The 19,826-nt window shown below is 43.7% G+C and overlaps 1 protein-coding gene across 1 annotated transcript in view; it reads left to right on the forward strand.

Moving 5' to 3' along the window:
* Window positions 1-19,826, forward strand: part of LOC135907844 (synaptogenesis protein syg-2-like) — a 572,210-nt gene that overhangs the window by 189,584 nt on the left and 362,800 nt on the right. Inside the window, exon 3 of the mRNA XM_070536562.1 lies at window positions 17,453-17,575. Coding sequence (XP_070392663.1) covers window positions 17,453-17,575 — 123 coding nt within the window. The remainder of the gene's footprint in view (window positions 1-17,452; window positions 17,576-19,826) is intronic.

Here is a 19,826-nt window from a genome sequence, read left to right on the forward strand (position 1 = left end):
AATCTCACAAGACGACACGACGCAGTGCTTCATCACCGGCTGCCGGACTACCACACGCATCGGACCACCGGGTCACGCGTCTATGCTTTTTTTTTCTTTTTTGCGCCGTTCTTACATGAAATGCCGAGCCCATATCAAAGCAGCACAATAAACGCATTGTAGAAACAGTCCCATAAGCGTACGTATGCGCATGACTCGACGATGCATTATCTCTGGCTTTCGAGCGGCCGTAAGGACGCGTTGCTTGCCGTCATTTGCCATTATCAAACCTAGACGTCAAAAATGTTTTCGCCACGTCAGGGATGATGCCGAAAAGTAAAATAACATAGAAAGCGAAGACTAAAAAAGAAAGATTACCAACCCTTCGCCTACCGGGAAACGGGGAGGGGGGGGAGGTAAGTGAAGCTTGTCTGGCGTGCACCCGACCTTCGTCACGGTTAAATAACCCATACGTAACGGTGCCGGATTGCTTTGGCCTGCCGCTCCCTCAGCTTGGAATCTTCTCATTGCCGTCGGATTGACTGGGCTCGGGCGGCTCTTGAAAACGGCTGGATGGGCGCGCCGACGGCGAGCCCTTTCACGGGCGAGTTCTCGCCGCCTCTCGTCGAAGGCTGCCTGTTTCTCCGGGAAACGCACAACGCGTGGCCATCGCATTTGTTTTTGAGACTGAACTGAATGGACACGAAGCCGGTGGCAGCGCACGCGAAACCCTTTCCTGCCCTCTACTGACTGCTTGCACACGTGGCGTGAGTGCGCGCTTATGGAGCTGGAATCCTTGCTAACTACTCACGCCCCGGCACCGGCGCAGCTGCCAACTCATTAACCGCCCTTTCCCGCAGCTGCTCTGCTCTGGGAGCAACTTGGTTTTCTTGCGTGACCAGACCACCACCAAAACTTGTGCGCCAATACAAACTTCGCTTGAAAATGAGAGAAAATTATTTATTAGCGATGAAAATTGAGCCCTGCACTGCAGTGTGGCAGGCAGAGATGCTAATTCGGTGTCACTGCTGAGGCTTTCCAATTTACTTTTCCAGAAGTCATATCAAAGACTGCCTGAAAACTGCTAGGAGCTTTGCCGTATTCCAACACGATTCAGTTAAGGGCCACGTGTCAGAAAATCCGGCATCGGCGTCGTGTCCCGCCCCTGTGTTAAAGCTAAAAATATTCTATACGGCACTAAAGTCCTTCTTTATCACTAAGTTGCTTATACCATGTTTTACATGGCTTACAAAGTTATTCCTTGGAATTTTCAGAATGACAGTCCACAAACAAATGTCATGAAAGAAAACACCGACAGCCCATGTCTTTTATGTTAAATCTTCTCAGACTGAAATATTAAAGGTCTGAAATAATAACGAAAGATCGGCCAACATAACATACCGTGTTTCTACCAGAGCGCTCGCCTTCGTGCATAGCGTTCACCGCCAGCGTTTCCCGGTAAACACTGCGGTTCCATAAGGTGCAGATGCTGGGAAGCTTGAGAACCAGTCGAGGATCTTTGAAAGCGGTCGCGTTCCACTTTAAAGGCGAAGCTTAAGCGTCCTCAATTTTTTTTGTTAATTTGGCGTTTCTAAGTCTGGCTCTTGTGCGTGTCGGGTACATTCTATTCTTACCTTCCTTCCCATAACCCACTTAACAGGTAAAAGAGCTTCTAAACACCTCTTTCGCTAGAATAGGCAGACCTCGGCCTCGCTAGCATTGGTCGCCGTCGAAACGCGCTACGGCACCCACTCCTCTTTCTTGTTTGTCAGGTTCTTAGCTTGCACACGTGATGACTGAAAGATATGCGTGCTTAATTAGCAATTCTGCACGTACTTTAGCCACTGTATTCTGGAGGTAGTGCAAAGCTTCACGGAATGCGGTTGCGAGAGAGCGTTCTCCTTATGGATCCGCCATGTCACTGTATATGTAAGGCGCCAAACTGGACTGTTCGCGCGTATGCGTCCGTCGTAGCTCTAGATACTTCGCAATGGAAAATGCATAGATCAAAGCTTGCAGCGGAGACAAAGTGAACTAAGGGGAAAAATATATTGCCGCAACTACCTTAAGTGGAATTAGTTTGGCGGAACGTGTCATATACTGTCTCCCTATTTGTGCGCTAGCGAGCTAAACGTTCTTGTTTCTTTTCTGTTTGATTAGGCTAGAGCTGTCTGTCCCTGGCTATTCTGGCGCATGACGTAGAAGCAACGCTCACCTTCTTTGGTCGAGGCATGTTTGTAGTCCGAGAGCAAGAGCACGCGGAATGTGGCGAGTGGCACCTGGTATTCAATCAATGCATCGATGAGCAGTGCCTCCGCGACAGGTGCGGGTTAACGGGCGTGATAGCTGCGCTTCTAGCCATGTTGCTCTAGCTCCTTAAGGGAGCGAACCCTACGCCTTATTTGCGCTTGATGTCGCCTTCATGGCCAGAGTACCCAGGATCCTTAAATTAATGCATGGTCACGTGATTCACTTTCAGTGAACCCTTACTACATACACAATACAGATTGGCTATTTTTAAACTTAAAAGTCGGCTTATCGCTTCGCCCTCCTCTCAAAGCCAAGTAACGAAGTTCTATATTAAATTTCATTAATTAACTACTGAATATATCCTCATGATATTTTCATATTGTAGGCATCTAGTTTAAGATTGTGGCGCTCTTTTGCCGGACTTGTAAGCGGAAAATTGATTGTTTAAGGTGAAAAAAAAAGATTGAAAGTTACCTTGCGTGAGATTGCCACGAACTTCCTATAAAACGCAACGCATCAAGAAGCCCTTTGTGTCATGCGTCTGTTTTCGACATATGCTCAATGTGAGAACGCCGACGTACCTGTTGCGAAGGTGGTGGCTCTCGCTTCTCTACACGTGTCACACCATCATGCTCAACGCTGTTAAGGGCAAGCAGCAGACATAAAAGAAAACAAACGTCCAGTGTTTGGGATTAGTTCGCACCAATAAACGAAAAAAATCTGAACGAAACTTTAAGAAGATTAACTTCGATCTTCTGTAAAGAAATAGTGCGCAAGAACTATATTTTCTATGTGGCAGAGGTGGTGTACACATTTCGTGATACTGCCGATGCTTCTCTCTGGGAGTTATCGAACGAATTTCGTGCCGTGTCTTGCCTGTACGGCGTACGCAGTATGCAGCCTGAACACATTCGGAAAAAGTAGTACGGAACTATTTGCGCACGCAATGTTGTGTGCGAGTTTCGCGCGCTATGTGGTCTTTACAGGCGCCAGAGGACATTTCTACACCGTATTCGTTTAAACATTGAAAACAGAAAGTATTAGTTAATCAAGCGAAATATTAGAAAAATCAAGCGGATAAGGTAACCACTGGGTCTTACGTGAAAAGTGCGGAAAAATATAGCCAACCTAGGGCGCTATAACGTAAAACTATTTCAAACTTTTCTACTCCAATTCTGCTATCAGCCCCCCGTGATTGGTCAAAAACTTTTTTCGACCACACCCCACTTCACCTGTCTGTCACGCGACGTTCCGAAAACCGCAATACCTCCCCATCTGATATGATGTGTACACACTGATTATGCATGATTTGACAGAAAAAAGAAAAACAGTTATTTCTGGCTCGACCACTTTTCGCCATTAGCCCTCGGCTATTGGTAAAAAGTTTTCGGGCTGCACCCACTTCACCTGCCTGTCACGCGACGTCACAAAACCGCACGAACTCACCGCGTCAAAGTGACGTGACCGCGATAAAGATGCATTAATATGCCGAACAAAACTGATTTTTTTTTTCGGAATAGCCACAGGCTGCCCCGTTCTGAAAAGAATAAAAGATGACTGCCGCCGATCTCTGAGACGCTGGCTACTCGCACCTGCCGGAGAGCATGGGTGTATTTGCGTGTAATAAAACTTCTTGCGTGACCGTGTAATGTTTTCAAGCACTTTTGGCACGTTTACTACCTCATTCTGCCAACTCTTCTTTCCTGAGGGTCCGTTTTAGCGTCATTCTTAAGCTTTCGTTGCATGCCGCCGTGATTTTCGACCAGCCACCACAAGCTAAGTAAGCGAAAGCCGACCAATCGCAGACGCCGGCTCGGCCCCATCCAATCCCTCTCCACTTGAGCCTTCTCCTCGTCTCTTGTCAGCCAATTAGATACGACAAGCCGCTCAGGGTAGGCAATGTTATTCGTTTTTCAAGCAAACAAAAGTGACCTCCTATGAACTCCTATGAACGAGGAGAGCGCTTGATTGGTCTGTTAAGACAACCCTGCGGCTGAACGCCCGGTGCTTGCGTCGGTGGTTACGCAAATTTGACGTCAGGAGATTGGAATAGAAACATATTGGAATAGTTTTACGTTATTGGGCCCCTAGTCTGTGCTCGCAGGCTGTATACACTACAAAGAACGGCCTTAATATCCGCAATCAACCTTCACTAAGTGTCATCCCTTGAACTAAGTGACTCCCTTCACTACAGAGCTCGTTCAAAGATTTGTACCTGTACTCGTATATTCTTGAGTAATTGCTTTCATGCCTGAGTCAGCCTAATGTATGTGCATAATTCCATATTTTTCTTAGTTGTTTTATTGCACAAGCCAAGGTTATGCAGATTACAATTACAACAGCGTAAAACTGTGGTGTTTCCGAGTACTCCTAGGAGTTACTTTTAGCAGGCGGAAAATTTTATATTTCACGCACTTTCCTTTGCACAGGTCCAAACAAATCACCGTCACTAATGTTCACGTGTGTACGTCAGCCCTGAGTTTATGAGTATTATGGTCAACGTATTCACCATAGCGGCTCAAAGAAGCATTTTGGTTTGCCACTGAGTAAGCAGCGAACAATTGCAGTATACCAAGGCCAAATGTAGTTTCGAAAAGAAAAAGTTCGGCAGTATTCCTGTAACACGTGAAGGCGAAAGCTTGCTGCACACTTGAGTTATATGATCGTAGGGGTCAGACTTCTTGCATGGCATAACGTGCCGCCCTGTGAAGTACACGGGTGGCAAGACGTTATCTGCTAGCTTCGGCCTCCTGTCTACGTTGCCGTGTCGCATCGTCGCGTTGCTGCTTTCCCAGGTCGGCTTCTTAGGCTCGTTTTCGACGCTGAACTGCGGCTTCGCGCTCTGGTATAGCAGAGTCAGACTCACGCCAACGACGTTGCTCTTCGTTTTTAGGTAGCATCTCTTAGCAGGCGAAATCCGCACTCGCGGTCGAACGGTCCGGCCGCTTCGCACGTCGCACCTCGTTTCTCGCTTGGCGGGCATCCTCGGCTGTAGCGTACTACCGAGGAAGTATTGAGTGCTTTACTGATGATTCGGATGCTTCTTTTGAGCGTTTTCTTTATTGAAACGTATGCTGTTCTGTGCGTTGTAAGGGTGATTTCAATGAATGTATGCACTGTTTCCTTCCCTTATCTGAGCGGTTATTGGCTCTGGCTTAAGGGGGCATGGGCCATTGCATCTTTGCTTGCTTGCGGGGGTATGAGTCGTTGCTGATGATGATATGATAGACGCTGCGTTTTTGGGTATGAGCCATTGCAACGAGCCACTTAAGGCTTCCGCCTTAATGACAAGCCGTGATCAGCAGTCCTTGTGTACAATTAGCCGTGCCCGTTGTGCCTTCGTAATCTAAAGCTCTTGAATTGGTTACAGTCATTCACGTAATGCCATGTGACGAAACGAAGAAGGACCTGTGCATCTAGGATCACATTAGGACTTCACATGCCTTTCCAGTTCTCTTCGTGGTTCCCTTATTTAACTTGCAACACCTGTATTCTATCGAATTGTGTATCTCGCACTGAATACGTATCTCATGGAACAGAATGTACATTTTCCTTGTTTCCTTCTTTTTTTCTTTTTTGATGAGCAGGCTATACGTTTATATCTGTTTATATTTCCTATGGCGGCGGCTGCGTCGCGTCTCCTATACGAAAATTATTTACGGCCGATTACAAACGACAGTGGCAAGAAGCAAGACCCACAGCAAACTCGTACACGCTTTCTCATTTGTGTGTATCTGTACGCGTTCTTGTGCTTAGGCAAGATTAGTCTGCCCATACAGTGACGCGAAGTGATGGTGGCACGGCAGTCTGGTGAGCGTAGCATAGGCTTTGTGGACAAATTGCGTAACACTTGAGGCCGCGCGGCCCTGCGTCAATGGGCTTTTGCAACATCGTTTCGCGAACACGGAGGCAAAGTGCCGCGCGGTTCAGAAGCGGACACAGAGCGTAATAAATTAGGCGACTGGGCGACACATGAGAATGGAGCACATGCATCAAATGGGTCAGACGACCGATAGCGCTCCCTTTCCTTTACTCTCTTGATTAATATAGCCGTGCGTTCTAAGCAAAGTGGTGTACAATAAAAGCGTCAAAGCTGGCTTATTGAAATGAATGCAATATTAGCGTGCAGCAAGGCATGAGTAGTGCGAAATACTACTTTTTACACACACACACACACACACACATACAGCCCCCCCCCCCACACACACACACGTGCGTGTGTGTGTGTGTGTGTGTGTGTGTGTGTGTGTGTGTGTGTGTGTGTGTGTGTGTGTGTGTGTGTGTGTTGCGAAATAGAAGGTTGAAAAGGGGGAGTTTATTGCCCGGAGAACGGTAGCACCGCGTCCACACTGGCCGCTGGAATCCTTCAAAAAGCTCGTGAGCATGAGCGCGCCGCTTGCGCTGTCGTCCTCTTCCTCTAATATTTGACGCACATTTTATTGCATGCAGAACGTTCAGGAGGCAGGAACTCATAAGCATCGAGAAAGTGCTTCTCGCAAACTGTTTCCTCTCGCCCGGTTTTCTTTGTTAGAAGAAGGAAATAAAAAGCCAGTAAATCTATAATCGGTAGGACATCGTTATTAAGGCAAACGTCCTTTATCCGAAGAAGCTCCCATTTCACTGTCGCTTCTGGAGAGTCAAGAAATGCGTAGTCCGAGCCGAGTAGACGTCATTCGTGACCTTGTTTGGCATTTCAGTTAGATTTTTTAATGCAACTATTAGTATTTTCTTCAACTATGTGACCTGAACGGAGCACCCCTCGGTTAACCCCCTTTCTTGTCGTTATATCCTATACGACCCCAGTATGCTGACTGACAAAGTAGTGCCACTGAGCGCGTTTGTAGGCGTAATGAAAAAATTAATTCCCACAGAAAATCGGAACGTATAACGTCGACTCATATGTATCTACAAAGCGCACCGACCTTTTGTTGAAATAGCGCATTATATTAACCATATTCTTTGATCTAGTTGATTTGCTACCTATTTCTAACCTATCCTCCTAAATGGGCGTGTACCACTTTGGCAGAAGATGTACGGAATACTTAAATGTAGCTACATATGTGTTGTACTTCTGTGTGCGTACAGAGGTCATCAGAATTCTTCCCTCGACAAGCATCGTACATGGCCTTCATACTCGTGATGTCATTGCATAGACGTTTCACAGTGTGTATACGCCTGATTTGATGTTTGCATTAATGCAGAGTTTGTGAGCGATGTAGTGCATAAAAATAAAAAAATTCTGGGACAACTCATTTGGATGACTACTCAAGTATGTGAGTATAGTCGAAGCGCGTCATGTATGAGGCATGTACTGCGGTCGGGCTCCTCTCTCACGCTTCCCTATGGACACGCTGCGCTATCTTGCGACGAGCGTGCGTGGGGCGCTAGTGCGTGCGAACACTGAGAATCAATCGTGGCTTCGCCGGGGGCAGTTAGCGCAGGGCGCCGAAACGCCCGGCTGCTTGGCTTCAGGAATCCATGTCCCGTGCGTTCGGTTCCACCGAGCGCGGAAAAAATTTAAGGTTTTTTGTTTCATTGAAGACGGCGATGAACATGGTTAATAACGACAAAGTCCTTCGGTTTTTTTCTGCTCACGAAACTCCGCCGTGACGCTATGGGAGAGGTTCATATGCTGCCCAAAGGTGCCGCGACGCGGCGCCACTGTTGTGCCACAGAGTGCATCGTTCGCGTACCGAAACGCGTGCGCAGTGCGAGGCGAGCTGAGTGATCGGGTGCGTTCTGTGCGTGTGCTGCGCTATTTTTCGAGTGCTGGGCTGTTTAGTTGAAGTGGCGGGGTGGGACAACGATGCCGAACACGTCTTGCAAGTAACAGCTGAAGGAGTAGAATGGTGTTATCGCTAACAAGTCATTTAAAAAAAATTCTGTATTTGTGATGTGGCTACTTGTGTTCGTTTGAGAGTTGTTTTGCCATGTGTTATGAAATGCTTATGCTTTACACTTTCTTGTTTACACTTTCTTACACGTTCTTGTGTGTGTTTCCTGCCACCCAATGCATATCTCTCACGTTTGATGTTATTTCTTTATGCTTATGATATCAGTGTCATGGTTCTAACAAACTTCTTGCATTGTGAATGGTGGACCATGCGTGACCGGACGCCTCTGTGCTGTCTGTATTTCTCTCCGCTTATTTTACATGATAAATAAATGATCGCGCTTGTATGTTGTTTATGCACCAACACGTGCTATTTCTTGTCTTAATCGAATTATAAAGTTTTTAAAGTATTGTAAATAGTTGCGCATTAAGAACCAAAATACCTAGTCTCGTCATTTCAGCGTCGAAACCACGAGCAGCGTGAATAAGTGCTGGGCTTACTGACGCTTCTAAACGACTGCTTGCTAAGGCGATTGCCTAATTACAATACAGCTAGTTTCAACTGCGCAGATCCTAACACTTCACGTTCGCCTTAATCCGCTGCTAAAAGCCGCACCGAAAACATTTAATAGCGAAGTTTGTTTTGCATTAATCCTACCTAAATCTCATTCAGAAATGACATCGCTTTGCAGAGAAATCTTAAGCGCACGGAGCAGCTCAATTTCCTTTTCTTTGTCATTGAGTATTCTACGGTAGCAGCCCTTTGCAATAACAATTTCATTCTTTTGATCTCCTTATAAGATACTGCCCAAAGTCAGAGTCCTTCTCTGCCACAGTTTAACAGAAAGTGAACAGCTGTGCTCGGCGAACAATCTGGCGCTATGCGCAACGGAGAGTTGGCGCTTACTTACTGGTAAGCGTGGGTGCAACCACCCATATGTTTGGATCTGGTGAAAAGTGGGACCACTAGCGCTTTGTGGCGAATGCGCGGTGTTTATTCTCAGGCAAATATTAAAAAGCGGAGCCCACCGAAAGGTTGAGGCGAACGGCGATGATGTAAAAATCTGGACCGAGGCAACCCGGCCGTGTACAGCGGACGCATTTCGACGGGGGTGAAATGCAAAACACCAGTTTATTTAAATTTAGGTGCATTTTAAAGGAACGCAGGTGGTCCAAATTAATCCTGAGTCCCCCACTACGGCGTGCCTCATAATCGTATCGCGGTTTTGGCTCTTGGAATCCCATATATATATATATATATATATATATATATATATATATATATATATATATCTGTATATATGGTCTGAGACCAATGCAAGCTCCATGTTATGAGCAGCTTATTTTTCGTCCCGGGCGCTCATATCATGGCAGAAGACACGCTCAGGAACTAATTTAAGCATATTCATTGTTAAAAAACGTCACGTGAAACTAAAGCGATGGTTGAGGAAGTTGAGAAAGCTACAATACCGAGGCTGCCCCTCACACAACCACAGTGGTAGCGGCGTTCGCATGCCCTCTCATGCACGGTTGCGCTTCTATCGGCGGGCGCTGGCTCTATATGAAACTGAGACGGCAGTTTCGTGACCAGAAAAAAAAAATGGAAGGACTCTGATAACGCCCACCGTTTTTAGACTGAGCAACGACTGGAATTGGCCTAAGTTTTTAGATTTCACTATTTTTGGCCTCAGCACGGCTTTGGTTGCATAGATATTCGGAAATAAAACTGGTTTGGCAATGCCACGAGTGCTATTTGCATAAAAATTGCATGCGAATAATGTTTTACACGGTGTGCCGCATAAACATATACATTGCATGACATTTCACGCTGCATAGTATCATTGTAACAAAATTGTAGGCATCGCCTTTCTTGTATAGCGTATAATCAACGGCTTAACCAAAGCTCCGCTCTACATGGGGAACAGTATGTGCCTTTGATCTGCAAATATTTTTGCTGACAAAATATGTTTGCTCATGCTCTCACTTTTCCCTTTGGCAACACGTTATAGCGTCATAACAATGTGTCCAACATTCTTTGAAGTGATCAAGAATTATAAGAAGCTGTCAGCCATTTTCTCGCACAATTGCAACGTTTCCAATTATGCCTCCTTATATGGGCCTTCTTGCGAACCACACAAGTTTTTGCGACATTCCCGTAGTCCTGAATAACACAGCATGCAGGATTAGGCCCTAAACTTGCTGGGTGGGTGTTTGTGTTGCAGCTCGATGCACGCCCTCGGTTATCGTTCTTGGAGCTGATAAGAGCAAGTTTATGGATAACCCGATTACATGAAAACGAAAATTAAAACGGCTTGATGCCTACAAGCGGCCTAAAGATTTTACTTTATCCTACAGCTCCACAGAAACTGAAAGGAAATGATGACGATAAATTGAGCCATTTGGGCGCAGCAGCCTTGTGAGCTCTAATGCGCAAGACATAGGTGCTTAAAAGCTATTTGTCCTAAAGTAAAATGAAAATAGTCGGGCTATATGGCCAAGCTCAAATACGCAAAAGAAACTTGAATTACAATGCTGGATCTCTGAGGTCTTTAAATATGAAAAAGACTTCATCATGTATCCTTATGGTTGCAGCGCCCAATAAAAGCAAAAAGTGTATGGGAATTCTGTATACAGAAAATCTTTTACCATGTATACGTCTCTGATTTTCTTGTCCGGCACAAGTTATTATGACGTGAAGTACCGTTAAAATCTCGCCACGTTGCTGGCATGCTGGTGGTGGGCTACGTCTTAGGAAATATCCGTGTGTTAGTCTTGTGTGCCCTATTCTTGCGCGACAATGAATTAATTAATAAAATATCTTGCTGTTACGAGAGCTGCGCGATGCGCCAAAGCAGATTTAAATAATCACGGTTTATTATGCTTTTGTTGGTCCCAGAGCGGGTGCAAGTTGTTTGCTATTGCCCATTTTAAGCTTTGTGTTCCTAGCAGGGCACCGAAATGTCGGATATTACAAGCTCTTTTGTATTCCCGGCCAGAGAGTCTACATTTTTATTTGCAGTGATTCCGATAAGAATAGAAACTCAACAGAAGGTGAAAGGAAATACCACTTGTTTGATTGCATCAATTCACTAACTGTAGATGTCTACATGGAGTACAACTGAGTAGAATCAAGAGACGACTTTGTATTTCTTTTGCTTTTCTGTGTCTATGGTAGATCGTCGAGATATTTACCCAAGTAAACCTCAGAAAATGGAAACAGCAGTTGAATATTCGCGTCTGAAATGAAATAATGTGCAGAGCCTAACTGTTTTCTTTTCATGCGGAACAGCCAAAATGAGGGCTCAAATCGAGCAGCTCACGTGAAGTACAGTAGTACAAAGCACGGAAAATTTGAAGTACAGCGCCTAAAAATCAACGCTCCACTGGTTACGAGGAAACTTGGCTCTGAAGAAAGCACCTTACAAGGCTGTGAAATTATACATTTGTAGACACCATTACAGACATTGCCTTATTCTATTTCCCGTACCTAGGAACTTCGCAGGACGGGTTTTCAAATGGTGCAGCTGCTTCTACTGTCGCACTTAAGAATCTAATCAAACTCATATTGTTGAGCTCGTGATGTCAAGCTTAGGTTATTAACTTTACTGAGGCAACTATTTTATGTCCTTGTCGCAGCCTAGTGATCGAGATCATCAAGTCGTAATGAAGAACTATATTGCCGCAATTCAAATCACTAGCTCGATTCTGTATATCTGCTCACATTAAGTGGCGCGCATAAGCCTAAACTTCAGATCCGTTACTCTTGTCTGTTCGTTGTCTCCAATGTGGATCTGTCTGAGCTTTGGAATATATCCTGATGGCACCTTATTACTGTGCAAAAAAAGAACGAGATTCTATATTAGTCCATGGCTTTGAGGCTTCAGTTAGGGCTATGTTCTTGGTAGATGGCTTTCTCAATCGTGAACATATCGCGACATAATTCCCCGAATAATTCATGCGCCGAAAATCTTTGTGCTGTTATATACTAGGCTTGTCTTAAATACAGCATGTAAAATTCACATGAAATGTTTTAAATTGTTGAGAGCTTCCTATGAGAGAAAAGATGGGAGCTATAAAACGCGTCGTGTCGATTTTAATAATGCTCAACATGGAATTTAAACGTTTCAAGCCAAAGAAAACTATCTGGAAGCTTCATTTAAAATTTAATTGACGAGCACGTGTCTGGTTGTGAGTGGTGATAAGAACTTAGACCAGAGTGTTGACAACAACGGAAAATACCACCTTCATTGTGTAGTGTAGGTAACTATAATATATTGTAATAATTCCAGTTTACAACTTTAGATGGTGGCAATTTTTTATCAGTCACGACATCCTCTCTCATGTGTCACGGAGCATACGTAACCTAACGTTCAATGATTGTACAGCCACATGTATTCCTCTATGTAAGGGAAATGAGCACGCATAACCATCATTCTCTCAGGCAGCAAGCCGAGCTCACCTAGACGGAATACTTGCCTCAGAAGTCTCCAGCTTAGAGGCCTTGTCCCAACCGGGCGTAGGCTGGAGTTGGCGAAGGTTTTTTCCGGTCACCAGCTCCCTCCCGTTCGGTCGCATGCGGGACCGGGAAACAATTCTCTCTCGTTCGTTGCCTCTCCCGCGCAGATGACGCAACTGTCAAGCACAGGTGCTTGCCCGCTCGCTCAAAGGTGCTAACGAAATTTCACGATAGCGAGTGCGGCCGCGCGGTAATGCTGCGTACTTAGAGGTTATTGCTGCACGAGAGCGAATCGCAGTTGGGCACCTCTTGCGGCGACGAAGCTTTTAGGTGAGCTGCTAGGAGCGCTCAAGCAAATTTTATGCCATTCCTTTCCTGCTTTCAGCCTTGGAACAGTCAAGCGGGCCGCTGTGTTATCGCCGGAGTAAGGTCAATGGCTTGCCTTGCATGGATTTTGCTTAACATTGACATTTTGAGATTGTTTATTATGGCATTGAGTCCTTATCTAGAACTAAGAAGAAATGCCGGGACTGAAGAAAAAAACAGCTTGACAAGAGCTCCGGCCGTGATTGTTTGGCAGTAGACATTTATAAAAAAACTACGTATACATGACACGTCTTACATAGCAATAAGTGAAAAACAAATACATAGAGAAAGGTATCTGCGTGAATGAACAGCTTTCAAGGTACGCTTTTAATCCGTGACACAAATATGACTCACCGATTCTGAAAAAAAAAAATATTAGTAAATAGATATATAACAAGTAAGCACAGCATGGTATTTGAAATAAAAAGAAATAGATAGGACAATGTTTGCCTAACACATGTGCGTAGATGTTCTACGTATCGATATGCGCAAGTGCGTCGTACCTATATTATGATATATTCGGCGAGAACACTTACGCACATGTATTTAGCAGACGTCTAATATACAGAGTGTTTCAGCGAACACTTTCAATCATATTTTAATATTGCCTGCGGCCGACAGCGCAATTCTAGTCTATGAGCTGCTGTACTAGAAGAGGTGGACTTTACTTTCAGAATAAATTGAAATGCATAAACGACTAATTAACGAAAATGCACTCATAACGTTTTTAACTAACTACCTTATGGCAGATATTGCAATTTACAAATTCTAGCGGGTGAGAATGGAAGGCATATCCACTTGAAAACAATGGTGTGGATGAGACCATTCACAAGATATGCGCCGTCAAACTTGCGGTAAAAATGCACTGTTGTTCCACTTACTTTCTTAACAGGATGTCGTTTTAGGCATTGAAGTACGAAAGTACCGAGATCGCCAAGGGATTTCTCCGCAAAGTTCGGCAATTAGTATCCCGAAAGTAGTGTCATCGTGATAATTCGTTCCAAATAGATCCGCCTGATGAACTCCCCGTCAAGAATTTGTAGATAGTAATACGTGCCATACGTTAATTAGTTAAAGACTGAATGACTGATTTTTCTTTCTTTATTGATTATGGTTTTCACTGTTTTGTGTAAGTAATCTCCACCTCTTCGAGTAGACCAGCTCATGAATTAGAATTGTGTTATCTGCCACAGGCAAATTAAAAAAAAAATTAAAGGTGTTCGCTGAAACACCCGGCATAGAGATAGTAGTACATATTGTAATGCATTGAAGCCGTGATGTTAATGCATATAATTCATAGATCACGTTCGGAAAACAACTGAAGGGTGAACTTGAAAGAAAAAGAAAGCGTCCAGCCTTCATGCACATCTATCCAGTGCACATAAAATGCCATTTTTGACTGTGAAAGTGTACTTCCGTGCATTTTTAAGTATTGTTTATCAACACAGACATACGACAATTTAAACATTTGCGCCATCGATTGGTCCATGAAAGCGGGATGGACTACGTTGTTCCCCTCCCAGCGTCATACTGCCTTTCACTTGGCTTTGGTTCAGTGTAAGGGTTTGATAATTTTGTTATCGCCGGACGTATAGATACACTGCCCATATAATTTATTGCAAGGTTGAAGTCATACAGTTCATCAAACCGCATCATGTTAAGTGCCAGAAACGCAGGTCTACTGTGAGCGTCATACGAAATTAGAGTGGCGTACGAAGCTCAGAGATTATTATTAATATTTTTTTTGTAAGGCAGATAGTTTACAAATAATTTTTAGATTTCGTTTTCCATAGCGTGTTGTACTAGGTTGCGTGGGAAACGAATACATTATTGCAGAAATAACTTTATTTTAATCGGAACAATGTCTCGTAATTTGCAAAGTAAAACACATTCCCTGCCCATTTTTTTTTCTGTTACACGTCCCATACTCATCCCCTTTCAGCTGTTGATTTTCTAACGTCGAATACAACAATCTTTACAATACAATCTTTTCAGCTTCGAAAAAGATGTCTAATTAGTGGCATGTTTTTGTTGAGGGTTAAACAAAAAGGTCTTCGTCTTCTTTTTATCTACAATAAAATTGTTTTAGACCATAAGGATAGGTTATATGGTGTGGTGTAAGCTACTGGTGATATATTCACTATGTTATACGATTGGAAGAATCGGGCTGTGTCATCATAATCATAATTCATGAACTGGGCTGTGTCACTAATGCCTGTTTTGTCATTGATGTATATGTTAAAAAGTACACGCCCCAGTATACTCCCTAGGGGAACCCCTGCTTGTATAAGTTTAGTAAACTTGACTGCTCACTTGAAAAAACTTAGGTTTGGGCATGTTGATATTCCATAACTTTTAGGTTTTCAGCGCACAAAAAGGGACTAGAGACACAGGTATGATGCGGACACAGTGCTACACAGACATAGCGCTGTGTCCGCGTCGTACCTCTGTCTCTCGTCCCTTTTTGTGCGCTGAAAACCTAGAAGTTATGCTCACTTCCAATACTAACACATTGATTTCGATTCTTCAACTATGACTTAAGAAGTTCAAGAGGCAAGCGCGCCAAATTCGTAGTACTGTAATTTCACGTACAACTTGATATGATTATATCTATCAAAGGTTTTAGAGAAAGTGTTAGTATTTGCAATATTCTTGTAATATTAGATCATTTTGCATGAGCAGAGCCATTTCTGTGAAACCCGAATTGATGCTTAGTCAACAAGTAATACTTATGGCCAAATGACACGGCCTTTATACAGATAACTGTCTCTAGTACTTTTGAACTGATAGAACGCACTGATATCAGTCAACAGTTGGAGAGGTTGTTTCTGGTACCATATTCGAACAAAACAGTCATATTTACGCCATTGCATACTTGATGAAAATACCCGAGAAGTCAAATACACGGGGTGTCCCAGCTATCATGCACGAAAATAAAAAAAACGCATTTGCCACGCAGCTTGACAGAGCCAAAGGAATATTGTTTGCCGTCGCTTTGAGATACACAGATTATTTTTTTCGTTCCCCCTAATTAAATAATTAGTCTTATATACTTAATCAACTTCTCAAATATTATGATTAGATGAAAAGTGTCAATGAGAAAATTGTAAAGTAACATTAAATACTCTCGATACAGCTTTCTGTTGCTCAATACGAGCATACTACAGAAATGTTTTTCCGAGCGTGAAAGAAGCCGGCGAATACGCGAAAAATTAACGTGCGGCTGGTCACTCGAGGCACTTTCTTGCGTCCCGAAGAAATTTATTTACAAAATTTCAGTAATCTTAAACGCGGAAAGCTCGTTAGCGCTACTTGTACGCACAAAGTGATGCTGCATTTGATTTTTCTTGCTAATCAACTTCAAGCATTCGCTTGAAAATCACGGCCTACATGTCGTTTTAAACTTGCGCACTTTTTTGTATTTAACGCATGCTTAATTCCCCATAAAGCTATTCAAGTGTCTGCATAAATGTGTTGTATGCGATATCAGCATTGCTAAATTCAAGCACCAAAATACAATCTAGCCTCAAGTTGGCTTCGAAAATTATTCATTGATGTTAGATTTATATGCTGGACAAAAGGCGTTTTGGAACAACGAGCTTTTGTGTCAAGTGAATCACTTTGTCTAGAACGCAAATAAATAGGCAGTTGATCCTCTATGTCTGCTATAATGACTCCAGCTGTGAAATCACGCCTTGAGTTGTTTATATTAAATAAATCAATTAAGTTTTCGGAGACATCTGCGATAAGAGTAGGGCAAGCACCATAATCACACAGCAATATGAATCCAGGAGGAGTAGGGCGCGCGAAATCGAATTAAGCTACCAAACTAAAATTTCAGTGACCACCTATATGAAGTCTCGGTTTATTCTGACGTTCAAAGTTACGTAATTCCTCTGATACACGTCTCAATTGGGCATCCATCAACTTCCTTCACCAACTAGCTTGGGAATTCCTTAAGGAGTTCGACCTCAAGGGAGTTATGGTTGGGTCGCGTGGCCACTATCAGGTCTTAAGCAATAGCCGCACGGGGCCCATGAGGCGCTGCGTAGTTAGTATAGGCGCAAAAATCCCTATCTAAGAATGCTATAGACCAATTTTACTTCATGTTGTTTGAAGTAAACTTGCTATAAAAATTTTATACGGGAAACCTATGTGCGTAGGTGTGTTTTTGTTTATGGTACGTGTCACCCGGCTAGCAAGCTATCGGTCACGGCAGAATGTCAAAAATAAATAGAAAATACGGACGGTATCTTTCGATTGCTCAACATGCACTTAATAGCAGGTTACGGAATAATGAGGAATTAAAGGCGCTAGCCTATTTCCCAAGTACATTTGGTGTTCTAACTTGCGACCTTAGAATCGAATATGGCAGTACACGCGAAAGGCTGTGAAGAGTTCGTTAGCGATTCATTTTCTGACCCTGCAATACCACAGCGAAATAATAAATAAAATGAATGCTTAATCAAACAAGTCGAAGTGAATATGCGTTGTCAAATGAAGCATGCGATCAGAACTTGCGGTATTAAAGCATCTAATAGCCCCACCTTTCGTTTTCTCCATTTCAGTTCCTCCTGCAAAGCCTGTCCTTCGCTACATCTCCAAGGAGGGGGTCATGGAATCCGCTGGCTCCGTCATTGGTCCCTTCAATGAGGGCGAACGACTCGTCATCCTTTGCGAAGTTTCGGGAGGTAAACTTCTTTTCTGTTTCAACAAAGCTGACAGTCGCGAAGAGTAAAAGCCGAGGGATTCTGGCAAGAAAAAGAGCAAAAAGAAAGAAAAACTACTGTCATCTTGCATTCGATGACACGCGACCATAATATTTCTAGTGATTTACCTGGGACCGCCTCCTTCGGTTACGAGTTGCGCCGGAGTTCTAGAACGCTTTGTTTTATTGGTCACGAAGCTTAGCGCGACCTCTATGAAAATTAAAGCTTGATATATAACTCCCAAACATAGCGGTACGTCGATCCAATTGTATATATACCACGCGTTTCCGCGTATAGATTTCAAGCAATTTTTAAGAATCGCCCCTGAGAGATAGAGCAATTCTATTCCTTGAGCTGGTCCTCTCGATGAGACTCATTTTACTGGCCCGACGGGGTGCAATGCAAAATCGGCTAATCAACATAAAAGTTTCAATTATATTTCGACTTAATTATTTAGCGGTATATATTGCAAGTGGCGAAATGTAGCCAGTGAGTTGCAAGGCACATCCTCTTGGAGCAAATACTAAGGATGGCAGCGCTTTTGAGATATGCGCAGTCAAACTTGAGATAAAAATGAACTGTTGCTTCGGTTACTTTTTTTTAGGAAAATGTCATTATATGCATTACAGCACAAGAATAACTGGGACGCCCACGTATTTCGTCGCCAACTTCGGGAATTAATATGTCGAAACTGGTGTCATCCTGAAAATTCGTTCTAACATGTTACGCCTTGCGAACTCACCGACTACAATTCATTAATTGCAATGCGTGCCATAAAGTGATTAATGAGTTCATTAGTGATTTTTGGTAATTAGTCGAATATGCATCTACATTTATCGTGCTAGTAATGTGCGCCTGTTAGAGAAATCCAGCTCAAGGATTACAAGTGCGCTATCTGCCACAGGTGATCCTTCAAAATTGGTTAAATTAAAACACGCGGCATAGTTAGCGTGGGTCAGAGGAGGAAAACTCATGTGCAAGTTATGCCACACCTGCTTAAAGGCCGCTGCAATAGCCTTACGGAAACTGTTTCGAGGAGCGATGCGAGTAATTTAGGGAGGAGGAGGAAAGAGAAAAGAAGAAGGCAGGGAGGTTAACCAGAATAACGGCCGTTTGGCTACCCTACACCGGGGGAATGGGAAAGGGGAAAGCAAAGATCACAGGAAGAGAGAGGAGGGAAGGAAAGAAGGAAATTGCGGCAAGTTCGCTGACGCGTGTGGTTTTACAGAAATTGCCTTAATAGTCACAGATGGTCGCACAAACCCGTCGTCCTTAAGAAACACAAAAGTGTCTTCACCGCTTTATGGGCCGATTGGCGATGGGGGCGGTGTTCCAGCAGCACCTGCACAGAAAGTGGCCGATTGTCCAGTTTTTGGAAATCTTTGGCAAGTTCTTGTCTCTCTAGGGCATATCTTGGACAGTGGCACAGCAGGTGGTCGATGTTTTCTTCGGTGCCACAGACCTCGCATGCTGCAAGCTGCAAAGAAGCCCGGCTCTTTTAGATCTATAGCCAAGGGAATCAATTAGGTTGGAATGTATAGTAGGTATCACATCCGCTTCGCTTTGCTATCAAGTTTCACTGCGCCTGGAAACCACGTGCGCTCTAGAACGACTCACGCAGCGGGAACGTTATCGTACAGGTAGCGGGATCTCACTTCTAGTTTATTGCTCTGAATAACACAAACAGTTCCACGCACAGTCAGTTAAAGGGGGAGAAAGCCTTTTAATAGAAAGCATTGAGTTCTGCCAGCAAGTATGTAACCACCTACATGTAACTCTGCGTATGGAACGGGGTTTGGGGACAGAAAGGCGCTATAAGACGGACGTTGAGAGGGAGTAAAAGGAGGAGAAAGACTGAGAACAAAAGTATGATCATTATATGTACAGGTGAAACTAAGCTGACTGTGCTAACGAAACATTTGATCTTGTTAACCACTACTCAAATGTCCAGAAGAACTGATGATGAATAAATTTTACTGAAAATGAGCAGACGAAAGTTTTCATCATCCCCAGGCGAGTGGTTTCCTCAGCCCAGGCTGCTATGGTCCCTGAAAATAGAAAATCAAAAGCTAAACGTTGCTTTCAGGACAAGGCATGAGACCTAGTATTCATGCTAGCTTCTTTGGTTCTCGGAAGACGTTCAGGTGTCATTCGTTTAAATAACGAGTCGTTTTGTTTTCTCTCAGCTGGAAATTCCAATAAATTTTGTTCCCCCGTTTCTAAAGCAACGCCT

This window comes from Dermacentor albipictus, chromosome 1, assembly GCF_038994185.2.
Source record: "Dermacentor albipictus isolate Rhodes 1998 colony chromosome 1, USDA_Dalb.pri_finalv2, whole genome shotgun sequence".
NCBI classification, from domain to species: Eukaryota; Metazoa; Arthropoda; class Arachnida; order Ixodida; family Ixodidae; genus Dermacentor; species Dermacentor albipictus.